Below are 20319 nucleotides of genomic sequence, written 5' to 3'. Positions count from 1 at the left end.
ACTAGTATTTTCAAGGATCACCCATGTTGTGCATGTATCCGTACTTAATTCCTTTTTTTTTTTTTAAGATTTTTATTTATTTATTTGTCGAAGAGAGAGAGAGAGAGCACAGGCAGACAGAGTGGTAGAGGGAGAAGCAGGCTCCCTGCAGAGCAAGGAGCCCGACGTGGGACTCGATCCCAGGACCCTGGGATCATGACCTGAGCCGAAGGCAGCCGCTTAACCAACTGAGCCACCCAGGCGTCCCACTTAATTCCTTTTTATGGTTGACTAATACTCCGTTGTATGACTAGACCACTTTTGTTTATCCATTCTCTGTTAGTGGATATTTGGATTATTTCCACCTTTTGGTTATTATGTATAATGCTTTTATAAACATTCTCACACAAGTTTCTGTGTGGACAAGTGTTTTCATTCTCTCTACGATAGGAACTGATAGGTCATGTAATTCTACATTTAATCATTTGAGGAACTACTATACTGATTTCTAAAGTGGCTGCATCATTTTACATTCCCACCAACAGTGTGTCAGAGGTCTGATTTCTCTATATCCTCGCCAACACCTGTTGTTATCTGACTTTTTGATTCTAGCCATCCTAGTGGATGTGAAGTGGTATCTCATTGTGCACAGCAGGCTTTCTTGATACATGCAGAGAACTTGCTTATAGAACAAGAAACCTTCTTTTTGGCTCTTTGGGTGTGTTATGCTTAGATACTTCATCTTCTCCTCCCCTTCCTTCTCCTCCTGCTTTTTTATGATGTGCAGTCACCAACCCCTGGCCCCTCCTTATGTGTCAGGTTCGAGAGATGCTGCGGATGAGGGATTCCAATGGAGCCAGGATGCTGACGCTGATAACTGAGCAGTTTATGGCTGACCCACGACTCACACTCTGGAGGCAGCAAGGAACAAGCATGACAGATAAATGCAGGCAACTCTGGGATGAGTTAGGTAAGTCCCCGTATCTCAGAGAAGTGCTCTGTCTGTCCTTCCAGTCTGCCCCCTGCAGAAGTGTTAGCGAACGCTTGCCATCAGTCATTATGAGGGTCTTGCTAAATGAACTTTAGCCTAGCTATGAAAGATGTAGGCTCTACGCAGGCCACCCAGAGTATTCTAAGCTCATTTGTGTTGCTTCCACAACATTGTACTTTGCTATTGACATCAGTATTCTGTTCCAGATATTACCTCATAGAAGCCTTTGCTGAGGGAAAATGTCTTCCCTTGGCTTCTTCTGCCTGGCACTAACCTGGCTCTCCAGATACTTATCAACCTTACTTTTCTTGCTTTCCCTGGGTTTGCTCTTCTGTATCACTACTAGACACACCTCTTAGACATAGGGCAGCCTTGGACTTCTTCTTCCTCTATACCCCCGCACTGAGAACTTTTTTTTTTAATGTCATGGCTCCAAAGCTTACCTCTCTGTTGATCTCAGCCTCATCTTCTTTCCATTAATCTGAGTTCCAGTCCCATATCAGCATTGCACTATAACCATTTCCACTGAAAAATCCCCTAATCACCTCAAGTTTGAGAAATCCAAAAATGAATTCGGACCTTCAACCGAAACATGTTCCCATAACTCTGGCAGTGGCACCACCATTCCTCACTCTACCAAACTAACTGTCAGGCACTCATTTTTCTTTCATTTCCAACATTCAGTCACCAACTTTATTTGATGCCTTGCCCTTTAAAATGCAATTCAGTGTCCACTCATACTTTTTAATTTCCTATCACCACTGCTCTGGTTGAGGGCATTGGGTACTTCTAGATTAAATTAGACCTGTGGCCTTCCGAATGGCCTCTCTGTTCTAGATTCTCCTCATCAAGGCCATCGTCTTTGGTCATCATTTCTCTGTATCATTCCAATGCTCCAAGGACAGTTTTGCAGTGCTAATACTCAGCTTCTCTTCTTATTTTCAGAATCTTCCATACCCTGAATCCAATCATAGCCCCACTTTCAGTTACACTGGAAAAGTTTGTAACGTGTTCTAAAATTTCTAATATAGCTCCTCCATAGTCCCTCCATGCCAGAAAGCAACAACAAACTTTCCACTCATACAGAGTAATACAACAGAAAGCTGCAGGTTAGGAGTTCAGTGAGTTCTTCTGGACTAAAGCCCCAGGAGCATATATTTCATAGCCTCAGAGCTAAAAAGCCTTGCAGAGTGAGGCTTCATGACTCTGCAACTATACTCATTTACTTTGGGGTTTTGTTTTGGGCACTAATGGCTTTGGAGCTCTCATTACTATGAAGAACTACATTTTTGAGTTTTATGTGTCAGACTCTGTGTTATAGATTATACTCACATTTTTTCACTTAATTCTTATAACAACCCTATAAAGTTATTGTGTGTTTACTGCAAAGAAACAGAGACAGCTCTGGTTACTTCTGGATACAGAATAAAATTATAGAAAACTGTCTCTGCCATGACATAACCACATTTTCTGAAGTATAGGAATGTTGCACTATTGGTCTAAATCTACTGGTTCAAACTGTTGAGACCAGGGTCACATGATACAATACATGGCAACTTGGGGACTACTTCTAGACTCTTTACTCAGACAGGATTGTAGTCACGGACTCCCTTCCAAGGTAAGATTTTGGCACCTTCATATTTTTAGATGAGAAAACTGAGCTCAGAAAAGTTAAGGGTTTTATTCAGGATCACACATGGTGGTTCTATCCATGGAACAGCAATATGTTTGACTCCAAATCAAGCATCCCTCTGCGACACCTCCCTCAATTCTATCTTGTTATGTACTTTTTTCCTCCACAGTGCATGCTTTTAAATTTAAAATCAGCCTTCCTCAGTGAGTCAGTTTCATCTGAGGCCTGAATCTCATGGAGTAATTTCTATCATACTCATGGGATTATGCTGTGGACCTAGTCTTGGCCTTTGAGGCAAAGGTATGTGAAAAGAAGTTAACACAGCTGACTGCCAGTACTTTTAAAGCATTTGTCTTATACTTAGTTTCATTATGAAAAGCTCTTGCTGCTGACATTTTTGTATCTGAGAAATTGCTATTTCAGTCTTCCAAGAAACCCTCAGCATTCTGCAAAGACAGTGGTTCTCAAACTTCTCAAAATCACCAAGAGTACTTATTTAAACTTGTTGCTGGGCCCTGTCCCCAGAGTTTCTAATCCAGTAGGTTGGAGTAGGGCCTGATAATTTGCATTTCCAACAAATGTCTAAAGAATGATGTTACATCTGTTCCAGAGACCACAATTTGAGAACCGCTATACTAAGAGAAACCTTATTAGGTCGGACACTAGAGTATGGTGCATGCTTCCCCTTACTACTGTGAGGGCTCCTTACTGTTCACCAGGCCTGCTCACTTGGAAGAGCCTGGGGAGGGTTTATAGGAATTCAGAGGAGTGGACTCACTGCTTTCAGATCCTGAACCAGAGAAAACAGAAGCGGTCAGACATGAAGTTTTCTCATCTCCCCGTATCTGCACACATATGCTTTGCTTTATATTCTGTTCAAATCTATAAGTATCTCTGCTCCTGTAACAGGGCAGTTCTTACATATTTGTTCTGGGTCCTATACTATCTCCTTTTCTCAAGAACTTTGCTTCTGCAGTTACCTCCTTTCTCTGGCCTTATTAGTTTCTCCCTCTCTACTGGACCAATCCCATCAGCTACAATGGACTAATATTGTCCATCTCAAAAAAAAGTGCCTTTGATATTCCCATCCCCCTCCAATTATTACTGCATTTCTCTTCCCTTCAAAGCAGTATTTCTTTATTTTTAGGTTTTTTATTTAAATTTTATTTAGATTTATTTATATTTATATTTATATTATAGATATAAAAATTATAATTTATTTAAAATTATTACATTTTATTAAAAATTTTTTAATTTATTGAAATTTAAACCCGTTGGTTAACATACAGTATAATATTAGTTTCAGATGTGCAATATAGTGATTCAGCACTTCCGTACAGCTCCTGGCACGCATCACAACAAGTGCACTCCTTAAACCCTATCACCTATTTAATCCTTCCCCCCACCCACCTCCATTCTGTTAACCATCAATTTGTTCTCTATAGTAAAGAGTCTGTTACTTGGTTTGCCTCTGTCTCTTTTTCTCCCCTAGCTTGTTTGTTTTGTTTCTTAAATTCCACATCTGAGTGAACTTATATGGTATTTGTCTTTCTTGACTTCTTTCACTAAACATTACACTCTCTAGCTCCATCCATGTCATTGCAAATGGCAAGGTTTCATTCTTTTTTGTGGCTGAGTACTATTCTGTTGTATATATATGCCACATCTTCTTTGTTCCTTTCATCAATCAATGGACATTTGGGTTCTTTCCATAGTTTGACTATTGTTGATAATCCTGCTGTAAACATTGGGGCACATGGCTCCCATTGAATTAGTATTCTTGTATTCTTTGGGTAAATACCTAGTAGTATAATTACTGGATTATAGGGTAGTTCTATTTTTTTTTATATTCTTTTTTTTTTTTAAGATTTTTTTATTTATTTATGTGACAGACAGAGAGATCACAAGTAGGCAGAGAGGCAGGCGTGGCGGGGGGAGCAGACTCCCTGCTGAGCAGAGAGCCCGATGCGGGGCTTGATCCCAGGACCCTGGGATCATGACCTGAGCCGAAGGCAGAGGCTTAACCCACTGAGCCACCCAGGCACCCCAGGTAGTTCTATTTTTAACTTTTTGAGGAACCTCCATACTGTTTTCCATAGTGGCTACACCAGTTTGCATTCCTACCAACAGTGTAAGAGGGTTCTCTTTTCTCTGCATTCTCACCAACGAATCTTGTTTCTTGGATTTTTGATTTAAGCCATTCTGACAGGTGTGAGATATCTCATTTTAGTTTTGATTTGCATTTCCCTGATAATGAGTAATGTGGGACAGCTTTTCATATGTCTTTTGGCCCTCTGTATGTCTGCTTTGGAAAATGTCTATTCATGTCTTCTGCCCATTTTTTAACTGGATTATTCAGATGTTGGGTGTTGAGTTTTATAAGTTCTTTATATATTTTGGATACTAATACTTTATCAGATATGTCATTTGCAAATATCTTCTCCCATTCTGTAGGTTGCTTTTTAATTTTGTTGATTGTTTGCTTTACTATGCAGAAGTCAGAGCAATATTTCTTTGAAAAATTTGTCTATAGTCACCTTTTCCCCTTTGTTCATCTCCATTATATTTTGAGTCCACTATAATTGAGCTTCCATTGCTCATTTCTGCCACTTTATTGAAGTTGCTCTTGTCAAAATCACCAGTGATTTCAGTATTGTTAAATACAATGGTTACTTCTCTGTTGTTATCTCATTTGACCTCTTAGCAATTTTCAATAAAATTGACTATGCCCTTCTTGACACTCTCTTGGCCCCATAACCCCATCTTACTGTTTTTCCTCCTGTATTCCTGGTTGCTTTCTCTCAGTCTGTTTTGCAGGCTCTTCTGCCTTTCTGCAGCCCTTTTGAATACCGAGTACTCCATAGCACCCACTGCCCTGTCTACATTCTCTACCTAAGTGATCATATTCAGTCCCATGGTTTTGTTTTGTTTTTAAGATTTATTTATTTGAACGGGGGTTGGGGGGCGGGGCAGAGGGAATCTTCAAGCAGACTCCCCACTGAGCACAGAGTCTAATGAGAGTCCAGTGATCCCACCACCCATGAGGTCATGACCTGAGCCGAAACCGAGAGTCAGACACCCAACTGACTGAGCCACTCAGGTGCCCCTAAGTGCCATGGTTTTAAATAGCATCTAGATATAGGTAAGTCACAAATTTATATCTCTAGCCCTGACCTTCCTTCTAAGCTCTAGGCTCAGTGCCCACCTACCTACCACTTCTAAGAAACATCTCAAATTTAATAAGACCATTATTGAACTCTTAATTTTCCTGCCAGAGTCTGATTTTTCCCTTGTTGTCCCCATCTCGGTATCATCACCAAGATGTATCTAATGGCTCAAGAAGAAAATCTAAGAGTCATACTTAAGAGTCATGCTTGGTTCCATCTTCTACCATCTATAGCCAAACCAAGACCTGCTGATGCCCAAAGTTGGAAGACTAAATGAGATAATGTATATAAAATGTTGAACATAATGCCTGGCCCATTAAAAAAATAATTTGTAGCTATTATTTTACTATTGTATTTACTATATAATAATTATATGTGATTTTTAAATTTCCATGCTAGCTAAACTTTGGTTACAGTTTTTGATACTTTTTTTAAGTTGCTGGAAAATATGCTTTTGGATACTGGTAACACAGTCCCACAAATGCTATTATATGCAAGCATCTGCAGAATTTTTTGCTTTGGCTCTTTCTTAGAGATGTGATTGTCTCTGAATGTTTTTGAAACAAATTCTTAAGGACTTAATTAGACCAAAAACTTCTTTTTAACTTTCCAGGGAAGATACATGTACTCACTTTCTAGGGATCCCCTTTTTAATATCTAAATGCTTAGGAAACAGGAACTCTTTGATGACTTGAATGGGCACCCTGTTTCTTTACCTCTTGAGCCTCTCTCAACTCACCTGATCCGTTTTCCATTCCTATGACCTATTGATCTTTGCCATTCATAATGTCCTTAGAGTCCCTTAGTTGCTAAGTTTAATGGCTTTTTTGGGTTTCTTGGGTTAAATGTGAAAAATCTTTGACTTCACTATAAATGAAAAACACTTTGTAAACTGTAAAGTAGATGTGTGTTACTAATATTGATATTCTACTGCATTAGACATTGCTAATTGGCTTGTGTGTCACTGATTTCTTCTGGTTTTTTCTCTTTTCTCTTTCTCTTTCGCTTATTCCTCCTTCTCCTCTGCTCATGACTTAAATGTTTCCTCAATTCTGTTTTGAGCACTCCTCTCATCCTAAATGATCACATCTTCTTCATCTTTATTCCTTGGTAGGTGGGGCCATATCACTCTCTACCTCAGTTTTAGAAGAACCAGCAAATAGTGTAACACAGATACCATTGGGGAGCTACAGTGTAAAGAAAAAATTCTTTCTCGTTATATTTATACAGGCCTTTAGGATTCTTAAATCCTAAAAGTAGAGAGGGGCACGTGGGTGGCTCAGTCGGTTAAGCATCTGCCTTTAGCTCAGGTCATTATCCTGGGGTCCTGGGATTGAGCCACACATCTGGCTCCCTGTTCATTGGGGAGCCTACTTCTCCCTCTACTGCTCCCCCTGCTTGTACTCTCTCTCTTTCAAATAAATAAATAAAATCTTTGGAAAAAAAAAGTAGGGATAGTAACTCTTTTATGACTTGAATATTTGTGCATCTTTCTTAATGAACACTGTTCCAAATTTTTTACCTGCTGCACTTCATATTAAGGATTTCCTGTCGCCTGGTGTTCATAAAGGACTCTGTAATTGGTAGGAGCTCACAGTCCCTGGGGAAGGAAAAAACATCCAATAGACTAAATATCCAAAGGGACTAAAATGACTCCAGAGAGCATCTTTGCCTTAGCTTATATCCTTCCCCTTGTTTGGGATACACCCTTCCTCCATCTCTGTGCCCAAAAAACTCCTATTTATCACTTATTCATCCTTAAAAATTAAGTAATACATGTATACAGATTAAAATGTCAAATACGGCTACAAACTTTAAAATAAAAAACAGTATTCCCTTGCCCCATTCCTTCACATTGCCAATTACCACTTCATACAGTTTTAAATGCAATTTTAAATCCTTTAGGTGTTTTTTCTAATATGCCTTCATATTTCAGAATAACTATTCTTTCTTGATTTTTACATTCTAGATATTATTTTTTATCTTCCTACAGTGAAACCTCTCTAAGGATCAGACCCTTAGTATTCTTTCCCAGATAGGGCTTCTTTTTCTTTTAAATATGGATAGGCTGAGAATTTTGTGAATATTTAAGTTCTGCTTCATTTTAAACAATCCCATCTTTAAATTATTTCTCACTTCTCACATTTTACTGTAAGTAGTCAAGAGGAACCAAGCTACTCTTTCAATACTTCACTTAGATATTTCCTCAGCTAATTTCATCACTCGAAAGTTCTACCTTCCACAAAATAGCCAAGTGCTTTGCCCCTATATAACAAGGGGCACCTTTCCTACAGTTTCCACTAACATGTTCCACATTTCCATCTGAGACCTCATCAGAATGGCCTTTACATTCCATATTCCTACCAACACTCTGTTCAGGATTACTAAGGAGATTAAAACTTTACAAGTCTCCTCTTCTTTCTGAGCCCTCACCAAAATCATCTTTAAAGGTCTGTTCATAGCGGCATAGGCTTTTTTAGCATGCAACTCAAAATCCTTTCAGCTTTTAGCCACTTCCAAAACTGCTCTCACACTTTCACATATTTGTTATAGTAGCACCCCACTTCTTGTATTAGTTTCTGTCTTGGTCTGTTTGGGGTGCTACAACAGAATACCCACCAGGTGACTTACAAGTGAAAGAAATTTCTCAGGGTTCTAGAGGCTGAAAAGTCCAAGACAAGTGACCGGTAGATTTGGTATCAAGCGAGGACCCACTTCCAGGCTTATAGGGAGCCATCTTTTCACTGTATCTTCCCACAGCAGAAAGAACAAGGGTTCTCATGAGAGATCTTATTCTCGTTGAGCTATAGCTCCCAATTCATAAACACATACATACATACATATATACATACCATGAACCTTTCCCTCATTCTCTCAAATAATGATATTATGATTTGAGGTTAGATCAAAATTAAATGTTTACATTATTATCACTAAATAAATATTTGTAGCACAGTCATGTAGTATACTAATTCTACATTTACTTTCTTATACAACTTTTCTTCCTCTTCAGGAATTAATACTTTCATTTGTTTTTTGTTTGATTTTTAGGGCGGTTGCAGATTTTTCTGTTGTGATCATTAATTTACACCCAAATTGTCTAGCAGTAATTTAAAATCTTCATGTAATATATTTGGTCACAACAAATAATCTGTCAATTTTATTATCTTTTTAGAGACATTTCTTCTGAAACCATCTATTTTTCAATCCCTGGTTTAGATTGTTTCCTTTCTAAACCTGCTGCAGAGTAGTCAGGTACATACTGCCCTTCACTATCATTCTAGGACTTCTCTTTTTCTTTCTCCAGTGTGTACCCCCTATTTTCTGAATGCAACATCTTCCTCTCTGTGAATTTACTTTCTTGCCTTGGTCGAGTACACTTTCCAGTAGCTTCCTCAGATAGGAATTTTCCATAGTTGATAAATTTTGCATTGCTGAATGTCTGGATTTTACCCTCATTTTGATTGATACTTTGATTGGTATATATTCTAGGTTGGAAATCATGTCCTTTTCCCTTAGAACTTTGAAGATGTTTCTCCAATGTCCTGCATCTTCCACTTGCCATTGTGAAGTACCAGGTCATTCTGGCTCAGAAGAATGTCTTATCTTTTCTTTGCAGAACCATATGTTTTATCTTTGTCATCATTAATCTGAAATTTCACACTGATATCACTTACTGTTGGTCTTCTAAATTTTTTTCAAATCTAATCTGCTTGAAGGAGTTAAGATGGAAGAGTGGTAGGGGGACCTTGGGCTTGCCTTGTCCCTGGAACATAGCTAGATCAACATCAAATCATTTTGAACAACTAGGAAATTTATCTGAGGATTAAGAAGACAGTCTGCACAATTGCAAGGTTTGGAGACTTGAATTGAGGGAGAGAAAAGCCACAGTGCTGTGCTGGGGAAGGAGACTTTTCAGGGAGAGAGGCTGTGAGCGGGAAAGAGACCAATGAGTTGGGTTACTGCAAGACAGCAAGATGCTGTGGTGTGGGGATCCCCGGGGTTTCATTGGGAAATGATGTTCCCCTTCCTGAAGTACATTTGGAAAAGGGTATATCGCCTCTCTAAAGACAAAAGACCTGCCGGGCCCGATGGACCAGCCATTCAACAGCAGGGGACAGAGGTGGGCGCAGAGGGCAGATAACCTGGTTGTAGCTTTTGGCAGTGCTTCACAGTAGACTCCAGGCATCTGCACAGCTGTGGGACTGCTTTTCTGGGAGAGAACAGTGCTGGCCACAGCACTGTGAGGCTCTCCTCTGAGGGAGGGGAGTGTTCCGCACTTTGCCGAGTCCTTTAAGGTCTGAAGTTTTGAATGCCAGCCTCCAGCGAGAGATGAAACACAAGAGAACCGTGCTGCTGGGAGTTCCTTTTCTTTCTTTCTTTTTTTTTTTAATTTTTATTTATTTTTTAAAATTTCTTTTCAGTGTTCTAGAATTCATTGTTTATGCACCATACCCAGTGCTCCATGCAATACATGCCCTCCATAATACCCACCACCAGGCTCACCCAACCTCCCACTCCCTGCCCCTCCAAAACCCTCAGATTGTTTTTCAGAGTCCATAGTCTCTCAGGGTTCGTCTCCCCCTCCAATTTCCCCCAACCCCCTTCTCCTCTCCATCTCCCCATGTCCTCTGTATTATTTCTTATGCTCCACAAATAAGTGAAACCATTTGATAATTGACTCTCTCTGCTTGACTTATTTCACTCAGCATAATCTCTTCCAGTCCCATCCATGTTGATACAAAAGTTGGGTATTCATCCTTTCTGATGGAGGCATAAAGAAAAACAAAACTGGGGGCATCACATTGCCAGATTTCAAGCTTTACTACAAAGGTCTTTACTACAAAGACAGCATGGAACTGGCATAAAAACAGACACATAGGGGCACCTGGGTGGCTCAGTGAGTTAAAGCCTCTGCCTTCAGCTCAGGTCATGATCCCAGCCAGGGTCTTGGGATCGAGTCCCGCATCCGACTCTTTGCTAAGCGGGGAGCCTGCTTCCCCCTCTCTCTCTGCCTGCCTCTCTGCCTACTTGTGATCTCTGTCTGTCAAATGAATAAATAAAATCTTAAAACAAAAAAAAAACAGATACATAGACCAGACAAAGCAGGTGCTGGGAGTTCTAAGGGTCCCAGGCACAAACAAGTTGAGGGGAGGGATCTGACAAAAGCCTGGGATACAGGAGAGGAGATTGTTAGCTTTCCTTTGAGGGCCTCCTCAACTGTGGTGGCCTCAAGTTCACTCCCTGGGAGACAAGAGGGCAGGGTGACACCATCTCCCATCCTCACTGCCAGCCCTCTCTTACCAGCTCCATCAGACTTCAGAGGGAAACACAGGGCCCCCAGGGGAAGCTGGAGTTGCTGACACCAAACTCCTCCACCCTCTGCCTGGCAGGGGCATCTTTACTAGGACAGGTCTGACTGTGAGCCAGCACAGTGGGCCTCTCCCCCAGCGGACCAACACAGGCCCCCTTCATGTACCAAGTCTATTGATCATAGAGTGCTCCAGAGTGTCAGCTTCAGTTTTGATAGAAATAGGACAAGGCCATTTATTTATTTATTTATCCTTTTGGAATCAGGTTTATGGTTTTTTGTTCATTTGTTGGTTGGTTGGTTTCTTTTTCTCATTTTTTGGATCAGGTTTTCTTTTCTCTTTCTTCTTCTTTTTTTTTTTTTTTTTTTTTTTTTTTTTTTTTTTTTTTTTTTTTTTTATAGAGAGGGGGAGGGAGGAAGTATAGAGGGGGAGGGAGAGAGAAAATCCTAAGCAGTCCCATGCACAGCCCAACACTGAGGCTTGATCTCATGACCCTGAGAGCATAACTTGAGCCGAAATCAAGAACCCAATACTTAACCGACTGAGCCACTCAGGTACCCCTCCTTCTTTCTTTCTTTTTCTTTGGAATCAGGGTTATAGTTTTTGTTTGTCTCTTTGTTTGCTTTTTTGTTCCTTTTCCTTTTCTCTTTTCTTCGATCAGGCTTTTTTTTTTTTTTTTTCTTTTTTCAGGCTTTTCTTAAGAAACAAATTAAAGCATACCTAATTAAAGGTCCAGACACTCCCCACTGCAAGCAGGGAGGAACTCCATAGAGGACTGAGCTATGTGAAAGAGAACACAACACAACAGCAGAGTGCACACAGCATACACCAGAAACACTTCCTGAAGTGCCAGGCCCCAGACAATGTGTGACCCCTTAATACTCTTACTCTTAATAAAGTATTACTCTCAGGAGCAAGAAACTTAACATGCTTTCATAATATACAAAAGACAGACACCTAGACATAATGACAAGAGGGAGGAATTCTCCCCAAAAGAAAGATCAAGAAGAAATCACAGCCAGGGATTTGCTCAAAACAGATATAAGCAATGTATCTGAATAAGAATTTAGAAAAACAGTCATGGAAATACTCGCTGGGCTTGAGAGAACCATAGAAAACACCAGAGAAACCCTTGCTTCAGAGATAAAAGACTTAAAAACTAATCAGGCCAAAATAAAAATTGGTATAACCGAGATGCAAAACCAACGAGATATAAAAGACAAAATTATGAAAAATAATGAAGCTGAAAAGAGGAGGGAAAGGAAACTATTAGAGCACAAATATAAATGTAGGGAATTCAGTGATTCCACAAAGCACAGTAATATCCGTACCATAGGAGTCCCAGAAGACAAAGAGCAGGAAAGGGAGCAGAAGGTTTATTTGAACAAGTTATAGCTGAGAACACCCCTAATCTGGAAAGGAAACAGGCATTCAAGTCAAGAGGCACAGGGAACTTCCCTCAAAATCAACACAAATAGGTCAACACCAAGCCATATCAGAGTGAAACTTGCAAAATACAAAGATACAGAGAGAATTCTGAAAGCAGCTAGGGACAAAGGTCCTTAACTTACAAGGTAGATGCATAAGGCTGGCAGCAGACCTGCCCGCATAAACTTGGCAGGCCGGAAGAGAATGGCATAATATATTCAACATGCTAAGTGGGAAAAATATGCAGCCAAGAATACTTTATCCAGCAAGGCTGTCATTCAGAATAGGAGAGAAAGAGTTTCCAAGTCAAGGAAAAACTAAAGGAGCTCATGAGCACTAAATCAGTTCTGCAAGAAATATTAAAGGGGGTTCCCTTGAGCAGGAAAGAGAGACCAAAAGCAAAAAAGACTAAAAAGCACCAATCTACAGGAACAGTGCCCTTACAGGAAATGTAATGGCACCAAATTCAGAATTTGGTGAATAATTACTATAATAATTACTGTCAATGTAATGGACTATATGCTCTAAACAAAAAACGTAGTATCAGAATGGATTAAAAATTTTTTTAAAAAATTAAAAAAGAAGACGCATCGATTTGCTGCTTATAAGAGACTCATTTTCTATTATTTATTTATTTATTTTATTATTTATTATTTTATTATTTATTTATTTTATGTTCAGTTAGCAAGAGTCTCATTTTATTTTATTTTATTTTTTTAAGATTTTATCTATTTATTTGACAGAGAGAAAGAGAGATCACAAGTAGGCAGAGAGGTAGGCAGAGAGAGAGGGGGAAGCAGGCTCACCGCTGAGCAGAGAGCCTGATGCAGGGCTCTATCCCAGGACCCTGAGATCATGACCTGAGCCGAAGGCAGAGGCTTAACCACAGCACCACTCAGGCGCCCCAAGAGTCTCATTTTAGACCCAAAGACACCTCTAAGTTGAAAGTGAATTGGTGGAGAACAATCTATCATGCTAATGGATGTGAAAAGAAATTTGGAGTAGCCATCCTTATATCAGACAAATAAGATTTTATAACAAAGAGATGGAGAGGGGCACTATATTAATAATAAAGGGTCTGACATCCAACAAGAGATGGAACAATTTTAAATATGTATGCCCCCAATTTGGGAGCATATGTATAAATCAATTAATAACAAACTTAAACTCATTGATAATACAATAATTGGGACTCCTGGGTGGTTCAGTCAGTTAAGTATCTGCCTTCAGCTCAGGTCATCATCCCAGGGTCTTGGGATCGAGTCCTCCTTGCTTGGGAGGGAGTCTACTTCTCCCTCTGCCTGCTGCTGCCCCTGCTTGTGCTCTCTCTCTCTCTTTCAGACAAATAAATAAATAAAATCTTTTTTTAAAAAAAGAAAAAAAATTTTAAAAAAGATAATGGTACAATAATAGTGGGAACTTTAATACCCCACTCACAGCAGAATGCACATTCTTTTCAAGTGCACATGGAACATTCTCCAGAATAGATCACATACTAGGTCACAAATCAGGCCTCAACTGGTACAAAAAGATTGAAATCACACCATGCATATTTTCAGACCACAACAATGTGAAACTTAAAGTCAATCACAAGAAAAAATTTGGGAGGACCACAGAACACATGGAGATTAAAGAATATTCCACTAAAGAATGAATGGATTAACCAGGAAATTAAAGAAATTTAAAAATACATGGAAGCAAATGAAAATAAAAATATGACAGTCCAAAACAGTTGGGATGCAGCAAAGGCTGTCCTAAGAGGGAAATATATAGCAATAGAGGCCTTCCTCAAAAAGCAAGAAAAGTCTCAAATACACAACTTAACCTTAAACCTACAGGAACTGGAAAAAGAACAGCAAATAAAGCCTAAAACCAGCAGAAGAAGGGAAATAAGAGAGAAGAATTAAACAATATAGAAAATTTAAAAACAACAACAGATCAACAAGAGCTGGTTCTTTGAAAGAATTAACAAGATTGATAAACCCCTAGCCAGACTTATCAAAAGGAAAAGAAAAAGGACCCACATAAAATCATGAATGAAAGCGATTACAACCAACACTGCAGAAATACCAACAACTGTAAGAGAATATTATGAACAATTATATGCCAACAAATTAGGCAATCTGGAAGAAATGGATAAATTCCTAGAAACATATAAACTACCAAAACTGAAACAGGAAGAAAGAAAAAATATGAACAAACCCATAACCACAAAGAAATTGAATCGGTAATCAAAAACCTTCCAACAAACAAGAGTCCAGGACTGGCTGGCTTCCCAGGGGAGTTTTACCAAACATTTAAAGAAGTCATATTTATTCTTCTGAAACTATTCCCAAAAATAGAAATGGAAGGAAAAGTTCCAAATGCATTCTATGAGGCCAGGATTACCTTGATTCCAAAACCAGACAAAGACCCCAGTAAAAGGGAGAATTACCAACCAATATCCTTGATGAACATGGATGCAAAAATTCTCAACCAGATACTAGCTAGTCAAATCCAAAATTACATTAAAAGGATTATTCACCAAGTTCAAGTGGGATTTATTCCGGGGCTATGAGATGGTTCAACACCTGCAAATCAAGCAATGTGATATACCACATTAATCAAAGAAAGGATAAGAACCATATGGTCCTCTTAAGAGATGCAGAAAAAGCATTTGACAAAATATAGCATCCTTTCTTGATTAAAAAAAAAAAATCCTCAAGAAAGTAGGGATAGAGGGAACGTACCTCAACATCATAGAGGCCATATATGAAGAGCCACAGCTAATACCATCCTCAATAGGGAAAAACTGAGAACTTTTCCCCTAAGGTCAGAAACACAACAGGGATGTCCACTCTCACCACTGTTGTTCAGCATAGTACTGGAAGACCTAGCCTCAGCAATAAGACAACAAAAAGCAATAAAAGGCATTGAAATCAGCAAGGAAGAAGTCAGACTTTGGTTATTTGGAGACAACATGAAGCTCTGTGTAGAAAACCCAAAAGACTCCACCAAAAAATTGCTAGAACTGATAAGGAATTCAGCAGAGTTGCAGAATATAAAATCAATGTTCAGAAATCTGTTGTGTTTCTGTACATGCATAATAAAGCAGCAGAAGGAGAAATCAGGGAATCAATCCCACTTTAGTTGCACCAAAACCCATAAGATACCTAGGAATAAACCTTACCAAAGAGGCAAAAGATCTGTACTCTGAAAACTATAGAACACTTATGAAAGCAGTTCAAGAAGACACAAAGAAATGGAATAAGAAGGATGTCTGGGTGGCTCAATCAGTTAAGAGGCTGCCTTCAGCTCAGGTCATGATTCCAGGGTCCTGGGAGTGAGTCCCTCTATTGGACTCCTTGCTCAGCGGGGAAACTGCTACTCCCTCTCTGCCTTCCAGTTCCCTTTCTTGTGCTCTCTCTAACAAATAAATAAATAAAATCTTAAAAAAAAAATGGGAAAACATTCCATGCTCATGGATTGGAAGAACAAACATTGTTAAAATGTCTATACTACCCAAAGCAATCTACACATTCGGTGCAATCCCTGTGAAAATACTGCCCGCATTTTTCACAGAGCTGATACAAGCAATTTTAAAATTTATATGGAACCAGAAAAGACCCCAAATAGCCAAAACAGTGTTGAAAAAGAAAACCAAAGCTGGAGGTATCACAATTCCAGACTTCAAGCTGTATTACAAAGCTGTAATCATCAATACTGTATGGTAATGGCACAAAAACAGAAACATAAATCAGTGGAACAGAATAGAGAACCCAGAAATGGACGTTCAACTCTGTGGTCAACTTATCTTTGACAAAGCAAGAAAGAATATCCAATGGGAAAAAAGTCTCTACAACAAATTGTGTCGAGAAAACTGAACAGCAACATGCAGAGTAATGAAACTGACCACCTTCTTACTCCATATGCAAAAGTGAGTTCAGAATGGATGAAAGACCTAAATGTGAGACAGGAAAACATCGAAATCCTAGAGGAGAACACAGGGAACAGTCTCTTTGACCTCGGCCACAGCAACTTCTTACTAGAAACAAAAGCAAAAATGAAGTACTGGGACTTCATCAAGATCAAAAGCTTCTGCACGGCAAAGCAAGCAGTCAACAAAACTAAAAGGCAACTGATGGAATGGGAGAAGATATTTGCAAATGACATATCAGATAAAGGGCTAGTATCCAAAATCTATAAAAAACTTAACAAACTCAAAACCCAAAAAATAAGTAACCCAGTTAAGAAATTGGCAGAAGACATGAGCAGACATTTCTCCAAAGAAGACATACAAATGGCTAAGAGACACATGAAAAAACAACATCACTCATCACCAGGGAAATACAATTCAAAACTTCAGTGAGATACCACTTCACACCTGTCAGAATGGCTAAAATTAACAACACAGGAAACAACAGATATTGGTGAGGATGCAGAGAAAGGGGACTGTTTGTGGGAATGCAAGCTGGTGTAGCCACTCTGGAAAATGTATGGAGGTTCCTCAAAAAGTTAAAAATAGAATATGCTACGATCCAGCAATTGACACTACTAGGTATTTATCCAAAGGATAAAAAAATACCGATTCAAAGGGGGCACATATACCTCTGTTTATAGCAGCATTATCTAGAAGGAACCCAAATGTCCATTGACTGATAAATGGCTAAAGAAGATGTGGTGTGTACGTACACACACACACACACACACACACACACACACACACACACACACTGGAATATTACTCGGCCATCAAAAAGAATGAAATCTTGCCATTGGCAATGACATGGGTGGAGCTAGAGTGTGTTATGCTAAGTGAAATAAGTCTGTCAGGGGGTGCCTGGGTGGCTCAGTTGGTTAAGCGTCTACCTTTGACTCGGGTCATGATCCCAGGGTCCTCAGCAGGGACCCTGCTTCTCCCTCTCTCTCTCCCTCTGTTTGTGCTCTCTCTCTCTCTCTCTGTGTCAAAGAAATGAATAAAAGTCTTAAAATTTTTTAAAAAAATAAGTCCGAGAAAGACAAATGCCATATGATTTTACTCATATGTGGAATTTAAGAAAACAGATGAACACAGGGGAGGCGGAAAAATAAAATAAGACGAAAACAGAGGGGGGCGATCCATGAGAAATTCTTAACTATAGAAAACAAACTGAGGGTTGCTGGACGGGGGGATGGATGGGTAATGGGCTAAATGGGTGATGGGCATTAAGGAGGGCATGTGTAGTGATGAGCACTGGGTATTATATGTATGTGATGAATACATAAATTTCTACTCCTGAAACCAAAATATAATACTAATAATAATCTACTTGGGCATCAGCTGGCTCAGTCAGTAGAGCATGTGACTCTTGGTCTCAGGGTTGTATGTTTGAACCTCACATTAGGTGTATAGATTACTAAAAATAAGTAAATAAAATTTTAAAAATCTAATTTGCTTAATACTCAGTAGGCCTTCTCAAATGGGAAACTTACATCTTTTAATTTGAGATGTTTTCTTGAACTTTTTTTTTTTTCATTTCCTCATCTTTATTTTCTCTTTTTGTCTGTAACTACTTCTGTTATTTGGATATTAGTTTCTAGGTAACTATGCTGCAGGCTTAGAGGAGAGTCTGTATCAGGAATAAGAAAATAGAGGGTTCCAGAGGGATGTCTCTAACAACATAGTAAAATTGTTAGATTATTTTATGTGACTGAACATACTAAATGGAGATTGAGTCTCTAATTTTACTATTTTTTTCTCTCATTATTTTGTTGTTTTTGTTTTTTGTCTTTTATCTTCCAGGTTTCTCAGTTTTATCTTTTAACTATCTTATTAATCTTTTAATAAAGATTTTATTTATTTAAGAGAGAATGAGATGGGGCATCTGAGTTGCTCGTTTGGTTAGGCCACTGCCTTCGGCTCAGGTCATGACCCCAGAGTCCCAGGATCGAGTACTGCATCAGGCTCCCAGCTCCGCAGGGAATCTGCTTCTCCCTCTGACCTTTACCCCTCTCATGCTCTCTTTCACTCTCTCTCTCTCTCAAATAAATAAATAAAATCTTAAAAAAAATAGAGAGAATGATGGATAGAGCAGGAGCAGGAGGGACAGAGGGAGAGGGAGAAGCAGATTCCCCATTGAGCAGGGAGCCCGACGTGGGGCTAAATCCCAGAACCCCAGGATCACAACCTGAACCAAAGCAGACACTCCAGGCGCCCCATCCACCATTTTGTTAATTTTCAATAAATTTTCTTGTCATCATATTTTTAATTTCCAAGAGCCCATTTTTGTTGTTGTTGCATCCTGCTCTTCATAGATGCAGGATCTTCTCACTTTGAGAATATCAATTGGAAAGTTTTTTTCTCTTTAAGTTTTTTTGTGATCTGTGCCTTTTTTGTATTCCCTTCAGGTTTTTCTTCTGTTTGCTTTGTTCTTTGCCCTTTATGTAAGATGCTTTTCTTATATATCTAATGTTTCTTAGCTACCAATCCTATTTAAGAATAATACTTAAGAGCTAAAAGGAAGCTCTGTGTGTGTGTGTGTGTGTGTGCATGTGTGTGTTTGAGAGAGAGGGAGAGACCTTGTTAATTAGTCAGTTTAACTGAGGATGATCTGGCTGGGCTTTTCTTCAGTGGAGAGCCCAAACTACAGTACGTGCTATGTTTTTCCCCATGGCCTGATTTCCAGAGATGAATCCTCCAGTCTCTTGTCTCTGAGTTATAAACTTGTCACAGTCTTCTTAGAATCAAGTGGAGAAAGAGGGTTGGGTTGGGAGGTATCAATTTGTTCAATATATATATCTTCCCTAATCCCTCAGTTTTTAGGAAGGACACCCCACTCTTAACTGTGCATAGTATTTCCAATCCAGAGCCTGTCTGAATCAACCTTCCCAGTGAGTAAAACTCTGGTCTTCATCTAGGCGAGGGAAGGAGCAGGCACTCTGATACTCTGAACAGAGGAGGAATTCTGCAAGCCTGAGAACTTTGACAAATTTCTAACCAATTTTACTAAATTCAGCTCCACTTTCAGCAGGGTTCTGCAGCCTGAATCAGTTGTGCTTCTGGGTTTTCCTAACTGCTGGTGGAGGTTTCAACTTTGTTTTTCTAAGTCAGCTATCACTCATCCACAGACTTTACAGATTCTAAAATTCTGTGGCTGTTCTGTTTTATCTTTCCCATTCCCTATAACTGTGTGAGTTTATGCCTATTTTTATCCCTTTATTTTCATTTTAGTGAGGTTTCAGAAAGAAGTAGTGGTTAGGTATCTTTTTTTTTTAAATAAACAATTGTGTTCCTTTTATTTTCATTTTATAAACATTTATTGAGTACCAAGTTTGTGCCAGACACTGGGAATACAAAAATAAGTACAATGTCCCTGTCCTCAAAGAGTGAACACTCTAGAGAAGGAAATAAACATGTAAACACATTTTTAAAAATCCCTTATGCTAATTAAGTGCTAGTAATTATGTGTACATGTCTTTTTTTAATAATTTTTTAATATTTTATAAACATATAATGTATTATTAGCCCCAGGGGTACAGGTCTGGGAATCACCAGGTTTACACACTTCACAGCACTCACCATAGCACATACCCTCCCCAATGTTCATAACCCCACCACCCTCTCCCTCCCCCACTCCCCCCAACCCCCCTCAGTTTCTTTTGTGACATTAAGAGTCTCTTTTGGTTTGTCTCCCTCCCGATCCCATCTTGTTTCATTTATTCTTTTCTTACCCCCCTAACCTCCCCCCGCCGTTGCATCTCCACTTCCTCATATCAGGGAGATCATATGATAGTTGTCTTTCTCTGATTGACTTATTTCACTAAGCATAATACCCTCTAGTTCCATCCATG

General features: G+C 39.2%; 1 protein-coding gene across 1 annotated transcript in view; it reads left to right on the top strand.

Moving 5' to 3' along the window:
* The window catches only part of LOC111143185 (zinc finger SWIM-type containing 5), a 218741-nt gene that overhangs the window by 160115 nt on the left and 38307 nt on the right, over positions 1-20319 (top strand). Inside the window, exon 4 of the mRNA XM_022496715.1 lies at positions 799-949. Within this exon, the coding sequence (XP_022352423.1) occupies positions 799-949 (151 nt within the window). The remainder of the gene's footprint in view (positions 1-798; positions 950-20319) is intronic.

Source organism: Enhydra lutris, unplaced genomic scaffold (assembly GCF_002288905.1).
Source record: "Enhydra lutris kenyoni isolate GAN:26980312 unplaced genomic scaffold, ASM228890v2 scaffoldscaffold9, whole genome shotgun sequence".
Lineage (NCBI taxonomy): Eukaryota > Metazoa > Chordata > Mammalia > Carnivora > Mustelidae > Enhydra > Enhydra lutris.
The sequence above is the reverse complement of the archived record's forward strand: the minus strand, read 5'-3'. Positions and strand labels throughout refer to the sequence as shown.